General features: G+C 38.4%; 2 protein-coding genes across 2 annotated transcripts in view; both read left to right on the top strand.

Moving 5' to 3' along the window:
• LOC130104029 (ubiquinol-cytochrome-c reductase complex assembly factor 1) overlaps positions 1-13007 on the top strand; it is a 102591-nt gene that overhangs the window by 61758 nt on the left and 27826 nt on the right. The window lies entirely within an intron of this gene.
• mmp24 (matrix metallopeptidase 24) overlaps positions 1-13007 on the top strand; it is a 33201-nt gene that overhangs the window by 10121 nt on the left and 10073 nt on the right. Inside the window, 3 exon segments of the mRNA XM_056270414.1 lie at positions 7851-7999; positions 10199-10315; positions 11920-12224. Coding sequence (XP_056126389.1) covers positions 7851-7999; positions 10199-10315; positions 11920-12224 — 571 coding nt within the window.

Raw genomic sequence — 13007 nt, 5'->3', positions numbered from 1 at the left:
CTTTTGGCTTCCCGTACATTCAATTGTGCTTTTTGCTCATCTGGGCAACTACGCATGATTTGTAGTATGATTGCGTAAAGGAAACAGGAATTCCGGTAAGGAACAGAATCGACTGCTAAACCCAGTGCCGATCCTGACCTCCCCCTGGGGCCCTAAGCAAAATTCTGCTAAGGGGCCCTCTACCTGACCTGTGATGTCGTGAGCTATGTAAACCATTTGCCATTGCCACAGTCACACCTGACACTTCAGTGCTCCCAATACAATCCTCCCTCCTTTAACCAAAACAGTCAAAGAATAAGTACAACAATATAGAACAGAATGAGGTTCAAACACACAATATTTATTGAATAGAGTATTTTCTATAGAATGTTAAGATAATAAGTGAATATTATTAAGTAAGTGAATATTAACGTAAACATAAATAAGAAGAAAATAATAAATTATAACCCTGAGCTTTGGCTTTTGCGATTAACTTTGGTTCTCTCTACAGCCTGGGCATTTTCGGCATCAGTATGCTTTTTTAATTTTTTATTATGCATGTTGAAGCAATTCTTGATTTATGGTTATTATTTACTGAGGGATGCGCATCCATTTTGACCAGTATGTCCAGCTAATCAACATTTTAAATTCAATATAGCCTATAAATCAATAGTCAATCAATGTCAAATTGTCAATACATTGCTTTCTATCTTGCCTAATTAGTGCAGTTGTTTAGAGTTTTTAACTACACTGAGACTAGATAATCAGTGTCTTGTTTTAAAAGTATAATGTGTACTTTGATTGGGAGTGCCATCATTCACGTGCATGCATGTATTGTACAGTATGTCTGGTCTCCACATATTTCTGCTTGAAAAATGCGAGTTTCATTTCGGCAACGCGCATATGAACGCACGATAACACACGCGACGCGGTTATGTTTTCCGAGCTGCAGTAAACAAACACAGTTGCACTTTGTCGTTTATCAAAATCAAACGTAATAAATACTTGTATTTTACTCTCACTTTTGTCAGCCACAAAGTGATGCAAGAGATGCACTGCCTGCCCAGCTAGGTTAGCAAGACCGAAAAACATCAAACTTTGCTGACATCAAACTTAGAGAGGAGAGAACACAAGTTTACCTGATTGTTGTTCCCGCAATTCACTCTCATGGTTTTTTTCTTCTTCCTCTTTTCGTGACCAGAAGGATAGTTTCGCTTCATTTTGTCGTGGATGTTGTAGCTACACATTTGACGGCGCGCTATGACTATGACACGAGATGGAGGCGTGGCCTTAATTTGCGTGGCCCTACGCCGGTCGCGTGCAGTCTATGGTCGCGTGCAGCGTTTGCCCTTCATACTGACTTTCACTTTCGGTGCCCGAGTGTAAGTGAATGAGGCTTTGCGATTTTTTTTTTAAATCTAGGCCTACGTGAAATTCTGCATCCATTGTACGATTTAATTTTTTTCTCGGAAGGGCAACTTGAGTGAGAAGGGCATATGGGCAGTTGCCCGGGCAACCTGAGCAACCCCCCTGTGCACGTCCCTGCCTGCTTGATATAGACTGTAACCACTGATGAAGATATTCAGTTTTGATTCAGTTTTCAGATTGATGCATTTATGTACGGGTTGAGCAGAGAGGCTCATTCTCTTTTCCTTTTCCTAGTCACTTCCGACCGCGTTTTCTTTTCTTTTTCCATCGTCGAGTATCACGTCTGAAATGCACGCAAGTGTCTTCATGCTTCATGTTGTGGTTGATGTGTGTGACGTCGTTACCGTAAAGCATGTCGTGATTCTCGCGAGATTTGTCGGGGGCGCTCCTCTCAAACTTGCATTGCTGGTTCCCAGCGTCCCCCCTAGCTTTACTACCATGATGATTCGCCCTACTATGAGTTTGTTTACCACCAAAATTACTTTTAAGCTGTTATATTAAGGTACAATTCTTGCATAGTGTGCCTTTAAAAGACGATTGTATCTTTTTTAACCTTTTCTCCGCTTTTATTTATTGAACAATGCAGAAAGAACAGGAAATGACAGGGATAAGATAAGGAAACAGGAAATGACATGAAATGACTGACATGAGCCAGACTCAAACGTATGGTGCCCTCATGAGCACCATGGCTCAATGTATCTTCTCATTCTATTGGTCAGGCGGTATCGGGGTACCGCTGCGAAGAACAGATCCTTTATTGATTCTAGTGATGATGTGACATGCGGTTTCTCTCTGAAATACAAGATACGAAGAGTCATGAAGCAATGCCACCGAATCAATGCCCTCAATTCCTCAAAGTACACGCACACACCGTTTTCTCAACGTCTTTTGTAACTCCCTACTCATTAGCACACATTTATGAGAAGGGAGAGTCAATATGACCTGAACATCTTATGTTTCAAAGATACCAATTACATGGGCTGTGATCACAATTTTACAGCCGGTAATAATGTCAAAGTGATACTGCAGTAAGTGCATGCTAGATACTGTATCTGCTCTGTAATATTCTGTATAATGCTAATCAAAGCATCCACATGTTTTTATCAATGCACCCCATAACTTCAGTCTGATCTCAGCAGTTTATGTGGCACATTTCAGCATTAATTGTTTTGTGATCAGGGATGGGTAGCAATGGCAGATTATTCTACTAGTTGTCCAAAGATGAAGTATTCAACGAGTGAAATTAACTTTTGTGTGTGTGTGTGTGTGTGTGTGTGTGACAAAGTGTCCCCTCAAAGATGGCAATATCCTAAATCCTTGTCCTTGTGGGGATATTTTTTTGTCGCCATGAGGAAAACAGCTTATAAATCATACTAAGTGATGCTTTTTGAAAATGTACAAATGCATAACGTTTTCTGTGATGGGGTTTAGAGGTAGGGTTAGTGTAGGGGGATAGAATATACAGTTTGTACAGTATAAAAATCATTATGTCTATGGAAAGTCCACATAAAACATGAAAATGTTGAAAATGGTTATGAAAAAAATTATATTTTGGTATAGCCTACATACATGTTCAATGGAGGGACAGAAAACTCTCGGACTAAATCTAAAATATCTTAAACTGTGTTCCGAAGATGAACGGAGGTCTTGCGGGCTTGGAACGACATGAGGGTGAGTCATTAATGACATCATTTTAATTTTTGGGTGAACTAACCCTTTAAATTCTAGGAGATGGATTGATGATTGATTCTTCGAGAGTCAGATTGTTTATTTGAGGTAAAACATATGAAACTTTACACAGATTTCACTACAGCAAATATCATGATGAGGTAATCCGACGTTATATGAGCTCTGCACAGTCTCGCTGGCAAATATTGTGCTGTTTCAGCAGAACAATCCAATGTAATTTGAGTCAGACTAATCTCAACCTTATACTGATTATCAGTGTTAAACAGTATTTCATTGTGTGTGCCATAAGAACAGAACAAAATCTGATAACACTTTATTTTGATAGTCCACTTTAGATACTAATACTCAAATGAGAGTTAGTTGACATGCAGTTGCAAAGTTACTTATAGTTAGTAGACTGTCTCCAGAATATCTTGTCTCATTGACTTCCATTGTAAGAGCATTACACTACTTTGTAAGAGCATTGCACTTTACTCGTTTTTACAAACTGAGGGATGCGTAGGCATTTTATTTTCTGTTAATAAAATGAAAATATTTTCTGTGGTATTCGACTGCATGTCACAGATGCTGTACATAGAGCTGAACTTGTTTTGAACCCAAAACTTTGCTCTAGGCATTATTTTCCACCGAATCCTAAACAAAGATGAAGATGTTGCTGAGGTGTGTTTCTGCTCGAAATTCATCCGATCTGTTTAGGCTTTGTTTGGAGAGCACATGGAAGACTGCACACTGCTCGTCAAGGTAGAATATCATCATCGCATGCCACCTGGCAGAGATGACGAAAGGACTTCGAGTTTCAGGGGCAGCTGTTCAAACCCAAAGAAAGACATCCAGTGCTGTGTTTGGAATGGAGTACTAGCTCACTGGGTACTCAGTACTGTATATCATGTATATTGTGGACTAAATAAAACTATATTTTAAAATAGTATCTTAAAAAGAATAAAATTTGCAACGATTTTAAACAGTAGTATGTTACATTGTTGTCACATGACCTCATCACATTGCATGTTTGAATTTAGTCAGTGGCAGTTCAAACCTTTGATTAACAGACCAATCAAAGAGTTCATAAAGAGATGAGCATTCATGAAAGAAATGGAAGTGAAGCGAGTACATCGCATTGTGGGATGCAGGACTCTGCACAGTGTACTTCACTGGTGCACCACACAAATGTAATTAGTCATCTGAGTATTGCATGCATATTTGCTTACCATGCATATTATAAATATTATAGGCTATACTTAAATAGGAAGAGTAGTATGCAATTCTGAACGGCCAAATATCATGTTCGGAGGCGATTTTTGTTTTTAATGACCCTACAAGTTTGATTAAATCATCAAAATATGAGAAATCTTTTATATTTTTAAGTATTTTAAATATGAGGGAAGATCATAGGCAGTTAAGGTATTTATCTGACAAAATTATTTGGCAAAAAAAGGCAACAGTTACAGGTTTTATTTTACTATGCAAAAAGAAATGCATAAAAAACAAAAAGCTCACAGGAAAAATCATACCTTTGACTACAACATAATCAGTTATTAATATTTCGTTGGTTCTTGGTGGTTTTTGCATGTGCTCATAATGTTTGTGACAGCCTCGCCAAACATTGTACAATTTGGCATGTATGATTGCGTCTTTAACAACTTTGGAATAATATTTGAATAAAGGGTGAAGATGTCAGTTTTCCCAGGCTGGATATCAATTTCGGCCACTACCGTATTATTGACAATTTTCCTGTTTAAAAAAAAATCAGAGATCCGACAAAAAATAACAACTAGTTTCAGAATTATATTACCGGAGCTTTGTTCAACAAGTGTGTGGTTAGTAGCCGCTCTTGCTCAACTACAGAGGGTTCACTCTGAAGATTTTCATTTGTTCACCCTCATGCTGTTCAAACCTATGACTTTCTTATATGGGGTATAAAAAGGAGAAATGATGGAGAATGTATTTGCCACTCCAAAATGGCACATTAAAAGTCATGTGGGCCACTTTTATGGTGCTTCCTTGGAGATTGACAACTTGTAAATTGTATCCCCAATAACTTTTGTTATATGTAGAGGAGTGGCAAGTACATTCTACAGAGTTTCTCCTTTGATGTTCCACAGAAGAAAATAGAAGTCGTACAGGTTTGGAGTGACACGAGGGTGAGTCCCTTTAATTCCATGACGTCAATGCAGTTCAGAAGAACAATTTATCATTTATATTTCCCGAGAAATTTGGATTTCCGACTTTGAACTGAATTCCACCGAATCCCTCAAAGTGCCGGAACCGAAATAGTCCTGCAGCTCAAATAAGGCTTATTATTCACGGAGCTGAACTGCCACAGTCTTTTGTGTTCTTCAGATCTCACAGCCTTCATTGATTTATCAAAGTGGATGAGACATGTATAGTTAGGTCTAGCGCTGGTTTCAGACTTCACTGTATGCCATGCTATAATGACGGCACCAGTAAGAGCATTGGTGAATTATTTAATGGGTACGATTTCCCAGGGGGCCGTGCAGAGCCTCTGTTACCATGGAGGCCGATGCCAGCCATGTATTCGCTGATACAATGTGAAGTTTGCATTTCAGCATTTGGAATATGCAAAACAATGTTATCGTTATATGATTGCGCATTATTTGATATGTAGAGAGGCTTTATCATTGCATTTGACAAGTAAAGAGTAAGCCAGAGTTGGTTTATTTATTTTTTAACTTAAATTATATATTACAGAACTAATATACATAATTGGTGCACTTCCATGGAAAAATTTGGCACAATGCTATAGTTTTTCCTAGTGATTTTTGATTTGTTTTTTGGGAGTTGCTAATGAAAACTGATTAAGATTTCAGAAAAATTACATTGCCCTTTGCAGTTATTTTTTTATATATATTTCTAGTATACATTGCCTGGTCAAAAAAAAAAAGTCACCGTTTGGATTTAAACAGGCAAATGCTTAAGAGTCATGATTATTATGTTTATTATGATTATTACAGAGTGCTTGACTCTTGCATTTTCAATACAAGATCTTGACCAAAAATTGATGCACCTCTTGATGGAAATAAATGTTTAGCCAAAAATCCTTGGTTATGTACGGGTGGGACACAATTTCGATAGGGCAATATATCGTTGTCCTTCTCCGTGCGATACGAGAATCGCTAAACTGGCGCCAAATATCGATATTTTAATTAATAAAATAAGGTGCTGTAAATAGATTTTCCTGCTCCCAGCGTCTCTACTTCATGTCTCCTCTAGGTTGCGCTCAACACATGAATGAGGGAAACGAGAACATAAGTTAACTAGCCTAAGAAAAAGAGTTTTTTAACGGGATGGCGGAGTCGGACAGCAGTGTGAGTCAAATAGTAGATGCCCAGCCACGTTTAAGTCCAAAGTCTGGACCAACTTCAGTTTTTATACCATTGATGGGACAAACAAAATCGACAAAGAGTATATTCAAGAACTTCCTGGTAAAATGAAAGTGCACGGGTATACCACCAACATGCAAAGCCACTTGCAACGCCATCACCCTGATCTCATTGAAAATGTTTAATTTACTTAAAATGTACAAAAAAATGTGTGCTGTTTTCCAACAGTTTGGACTTAAATAAAGAGAGAAAACCTGCACTTAACCTTTTCACGGGCATCTTGTTTTCATAGTTTCACAGATATCGTGATGTATCATTATAGGATTGTCTAGCAAATTATCGCAGAATTTCGGTATCGTGATATTACCGGTATCGTGTCTCATATCGTATCGTGAGGTACCCTGTTTATTCCCACCCCTATGCAATAGTAAATGTGATTGATTCTATCTGCAGACACATTTAGTATCAAGAGAGCACTCTTTTTTAATTCGAATGAACTCTACTTGGCTCTGTCTGATATAGAAACAGTGCAGTGTGTACGGGCCCAAGGAATGATAACCGTTTCAAGCATCGACTCACTGTTAGTGATGGGTCCTGCTTCATGCTGAGAAGGAGAGGACCAGAAACTCCAGCATTAAAATATTCATGCTGAAAATGGACTCTAAGCCATGAGCTCAATTAAAGAGCCCCTCTCCATGTGCAGTGCTTTAAAATGAGGGCTTTGCTTACTGGTTCTCCACTCTGCCTGTCCGCAGGGAGAGATGAAAGCTGAGAGAGGAGGGAATGAGAGGATGCTCTATATAAGTTCAGTTTTATTTTTATGCTTTTAAATGCGTTTAGATCAAGGAGCATGTGAAATGAACCGAACTTTGAGAACAAATGGAGTTTATATGAGGTGACTGACCTAACAACGTCTGTTTATACAGTTTGTGTTATCTCCTTTTGTTCAGACATATTTAAAGCTGAAATGCGCACCAGTATTCAAAAATGTATTTGCATAAATGATGATTATTGTTAACTTAAAACTTGATAGTGCTCTTACTGCTCACATTTTTTTTAGTCAGAATAATTTAAAGATGTCATTTTAAGGTCTTGTTTTAGTCTCCATTCAAAGATCTAAAAAGCTGCAACTTTTTTCACAATGGTCAAATTGTTGGTCGTGTTTTCCAGTTCTGATACTCATTAACGGCTATCAGAATGGTTTTAGAGAATTTATATCACTAAATTGTGTGGGGTTTTTTTATGTTCTAGGGGTATTTTTAGTATATATTACAATCATTATATTAGCATTTCACATTTTTTTTAAAATATTTTTATTTTATTTCAAGGCACGAATTTATTTTAATGGTTTAATTTTAGTTAACTATAATAACTCTGCCTTTAGTTCTCAATGTAATGTCTCTCTGTTTGCAGACGTGGCTGAAGAACTATGGCTACCTGCTCCCTCATGACATCCGGACTTCAGACCTGCGATCGGAGAAAGCCATGCAGTCAGCGGTCGCTGCCATGCAGCGGTTTTACGGTATTCCAGTGACGGGAGTGCTGGACCAAACCACCATCGAGTTAGTAACAACCTTTCTTTACTGTACAACTTACCTTTCAAAAAATCCTGAACAGCCAATAACATAAGAACAACTAATTTCATAACAGTTGAAGTGCAAAAGTTCAATTAATAGTGGCTGTTTTTTTTTACAAACTGTAAGCTTATATTTATAATTAAAGAAGTGTAGTTTCCCTTTAAAAAGTTAAAAGTGTAGTAGTTTTGATAAATATGTTTAAAATGACATCCACTTACATGAGAAAAAGATTTAAAGTTCCCCTGTACTCAATAATTTTATCCCTTAAAACTCATCTTTGAAAAAATGTCGTCATGCCTTGACTCTACACCCTTGCCTCATTTAGTATACGCGGTTCTATGAATATGCAAATGAGCCCCGCCTCCACTCACTCACAGCAGCTCAGAGATCCACTCGTTGACGAACACACGTTGACATGATTGGTCACAAGGTAGTTTGTGGCGTCAGAAACACCAGCGATTTCAAACCACGTTTTTGAGACTGTCCTTGGTTTACTGCAGTTTTAAAAAGAAAATACTCAGCAATGGTGTTGACTTATGAATTTGTACATGGTTTGTCTTAAAACATATTAAAAACACCACAGAGACATATAAACAACATTAAAAACATTATTTTTACCACAGGGGGACTTTAAGTCCAGAACAATTTGTTTTACACAAGGTGAGTCACCCCCTCATGGGAGATGGCAAGTTGAGATCACATGACCAGCCGTGTGTTACGCTTAGATCAAGTTCCAGAGCTGTTGGGACACAGAGAGACTCATTTTTATTTAGGAATCCAGTGAAACATAAACATATAATTTCGTAGTGCTTAAAGTCGGCATGAAATGGAAGTTAAATGAAAGTAATTTCTTCCCAATTGTGACGAATATCTAGCCTGGATGCCAGCCCGAACCCCGCCCACAACATTTTTTTGGTCGGGAAGTTCGGTATGGACTCGATCCATTGAGGAGTAATTATGATCGGTTCAGAATTAGTCGGGCCAATCAAATTGCCAGGGCGGGCTTTATACGATGATGGACAGATGATCTGCAGTTACGTAATCCTCACGTTATCAAAGAGCGCTTGGGTTGAACTGGTTTCCCTCAGAGATGACTGCAGCTGGAGAACTGAGATGTAGAGATTCTGCTATCGCGTCTGTTGTAAAAGAAATCGACAGCGCATTAACTTTAAAAGACGAACAGAGAACTGCAATCAAGGCATTTGTCGATCGGAAAGATGTGTTTGCCGTCCTTCCTACGGGATTCGGCAAAAGTTTATTTTATCAGCTGGCTCCGATGGTCGCTAAGAAGAGGGAACGCAATGAAAACCCTGTGGTCGTTGTGGTTTCTCCTTTGGTCGCACTCGTGGAGGACCAAGTAAAAGCAGCAACACTCATTATTTTACTTCTTCTTCCAGCGTGCGTGCAGTTGAGTTCTGTTGACAATTTGCGTAGCTCATAAAAAAACCACTTACTGCGTTGGTCTGATTGGTTGTAGGTCTATCCAATTGAGTGCAGAGTTTTTTTTTCCTGGTTCGGTTAACCCTCTGGGGTCCTTCGGCCCAAATGGACCCGAAGCATTTAAATATTTTTTTTTTTTTAAATCATTGCTTTATCGGAATGGTCCGAAATTTGGTGACTTTGTTGGTACTTGGCACTCCCCAAAAAATTGGGGACAGGATTTGAATAGTCTAAGTGGTTGTAAAAAAAATAGTCACACTCAGGACCTTCGGGTCCAAATGGACCCGCATAGGAAATGAATGGGAAATTGGCAAAAATGTGAAAATACAGAGTTATTTTGTGCGTACAAACTACAAATCAGCCACGATCCAGAAAAAAAGCACACAACAGTGAAGGGGTGAATCTATAAAACATCAAGAGTGCAAAACAGACACATCCACACACACACACACACACACACAAACACACTTTTATACACATACACACTAATAAATTCAGATTACATATGGGTTTTGAATTTTTAAAATGCTCAGTTTGTCCACCAGATGGCATCCATCTCATTTCAAAAATTGCTTTCATGAGGCCTAGGCTTGACTCTAAAATGAAATACAGCTTTAAAAAAATATTTTGAACATGTGCATGGATAAATCATTTATAATAACAAGAAACAAGGACATTTGCCCTGTTTGTTTACTGTTAGCTTTTTGGTGTCCTTTGTTGTGATCATTATCCACGTGTTTTAAGGTGGATGAGAAAACCACGGTGTGGGGTTCCAGATCACCCTCACATCAGCCGACGGAGGAGAAATAAACGCTATGCCCTCACTGGTCAGAAATGGAGGGACAAGAAGATCACATACAGGTAAAGTGTGCACTACAGAGACCGTTGATGGATGGATGGATGGATAGGTTGACTGATTCACTGAATATTGCACCTGAGGAACCTCTAGAGGAAACTACCGAAACTGTGTTTGCTCTTTATTGAATGGCATTACAGGGAAGCGTTCCAAAAACTCCATATGCCTGTAACTAACTGCACCTCACATGATATGATTGTCTTTAATGGCGGCCCATTAGGCATCTTGCTGAAGCCAGCCCGTGGAGTATATTCATACCCGCATTTTCAATTATTTTAGTGCATAGTGCATTCACACGTGCAAGTATGTTTTGGAACACATGCCACTTACACAATGTTCCAGACAGATGTTGTTGAAATGCTTCCCTCCAACCTTAAAAATGCTACAATAAGCTTTTTTTTTTGCCTGATGGGAGAGAGAAAGAAACAAAGAAAGCAAGGAAAGCGGGAGGTCAGGATGGAAGAGGAATAGTTGATTAAAAGCTGGTACTTTGACTGGTTTTCTTTGCAATTATCCCCCCAAAACCCACTCAACCTATTCATTTATGTATTTTTTTAAGTCAGTTTCTGCCTATGCCTGTCTCTGAAATCTTAGGCAGCTACCTTTATTTTTATATATATATATATATATATATATATATATATATATATATATATATATATATATATATATATATATATATATATATATATATATAGCGTAGATGAGCTGAACAAAAGAGATTCTGGGAAATTTTGTTCTTGTGGTGCATTCCTATTGGCATAAACATTAAACCATTCAGATAATTTGCAAACATTTGTTTGCTTTCATCTGTTTTTAAGCACTATTAATTTCATTTAGTCATCTAATGCAGGCTTGAGCTTAGTTTGTAGGCACTGGTTAATCAAATGTGATATTCTCACTTGTGTGTGCCTGCAGTTGTGTGCCAGAGACAACCATCTGCTTCTGCCTTAGGTGATCTGGCCTGGTTTAACTTTTGCCCTATATTCAAGGAAATTTTTATGCAGATTAATTCTTATGTAACAGCACAGCGCTGTGAACTGAAATGGGATTCGCTTCAGTATAGCGCAGAGCTAATTCATATAGAAACAACCTTTCTAATTAAAAAACGGGACACCGATAGTTGCTGTAGTGTCATTGATATGGAAAAATAAATATGCATGCAGTGTTACTTCAGTATTATTTATATTATCTATTACTTAAAGTATTATTACCATTTTGAATTTTCGATTTCTAGTTTACAGTTTAATCTAAGATACATTTTTAGAAAATTTTGTTGTGTGCTTTTGTCAGTTGTATTGTGTAAGTTAGCTTTGATATATTTAAGAACTTCAACTTATTTATTTCAGTTAGTTGCCAAGGCAACATTTCAATTGTTTTGAATTTTTATTATAACTTTACAGTTTGTGCACGTCAGATGCAGTATAACAGTACATTCATACATACTGCATATTTTGCAATATATTTTACAAGTTAAGGTACACATTAGGTCACATTAATAGTGCATTGTTCCATGAAATATTTCATGTATATAATATAATACATCCAATATAATATTAAGTATGCATGATCTTTTTTTCTGTATCCTTCCTCTTCATCCTGTTTCCAGCATACATAATTTCACCCCCAAGGTGGGCGAGAAAGATACCCAGAGGGCCATTCGCCAGGCCTTCGATGTCTGGCAGACGGTGACCCCTCTGACCTTTCAGGAAGTGGCCTATTCGGAGATCAAGAACGAGGGTAAAGAGGCAGACATAATGATCTTCTTTGCCTCTGGTTTCCATGGTGACAGTTCCCCTTTTGATGGAGAGGGAGGTTTTTTAGCTCATGCATATTTCCCCGGTCCCGGAATTGGCGGAGACACACACTTTGACTCTGATGAGCCCTGGACGTTAGGAAACGCAAATCACGACGGTAAGTGTGGCGCTATGACGATAAACTGTGATTTGTTGTTTCATTTCGTTTTCAATTGTAAATGATTATTGCTATTAAGTCCTCTTAATAGCAAAAACTAAATAATGAACTGGTGTGATGTAATTTCGAACAATTTCTTGCCAAAGCGAACTTTTCTGGAGAACTTTGCTCCGGGCGGTAAACACCTTTGAACTCCCATTGGTTCATGGTGATTACGTAATAGGTGGGTGTGGCCCCGAGGCTCCGCCTTCTTTGAGTTTCATCTGTTCAGTCCTTTGAGGTCAGACGCGAGTAAAACATGAACACACTGGAGAGCTGCATTGTAGTAGACATTGAAGTCGTAATTCTAATTGAAAGTGACACTGACTTTGTTTTTTTCATGTTTAATGCTATAAAGCTGCTTGCATTAAAGCAATATATTGTATAAAGCGCTGTATAAATAAACGTGACTTGAATGGAGGGCTGAATGGCAGAGCTGGTTCAAACATATCCGATCCTACGATCAGATGCTTTCTTAAAGGTGCTTTAAGCGATGTCGGGTGACGTCACTTCTTGTTGACGTTTAAAGTATTGTCAAACAAAACGGAGGCTAGCTAGACCCTCCCTCCTCCTCATCCGCACACTAACCCCCCAAACCCTTCTTGTCGGTCATTGGCTGGAACAGTTTGTTATGTTTCGTGGTGCGGGTAAGCCCAGTTTGTTTTTGTTGCCGTTTGTGGAGCCTGGGCTGTCTACAGAGATCGCGTTTCTTTACAGTGTGTTCAGGGGACAGGCAGCCAGCGG

Source organism: Rhinichthys klamathensis, unplaced genomic scaffold, assembly GCF_029890125.1.
Source record: "Rhinichthys klamathensis goyatoka isolate OS25496 unplaced genomic scaffold, OSU_Roscu_1.1 h1tg000303l_1, whole genome shotgun sequence".
Classification (NCBI taxonomy): Eukaryota; Metazoa; Chordata; class Actinopteri; order Cypriniformes; family Leuciscidae; genus Rhinichthys; species Rhinichthys klamathensis.
Note: the sequence above shows the minus strand (reverse complement) of the source record. Positions and strands in the feature narration are given on the sequence as shown.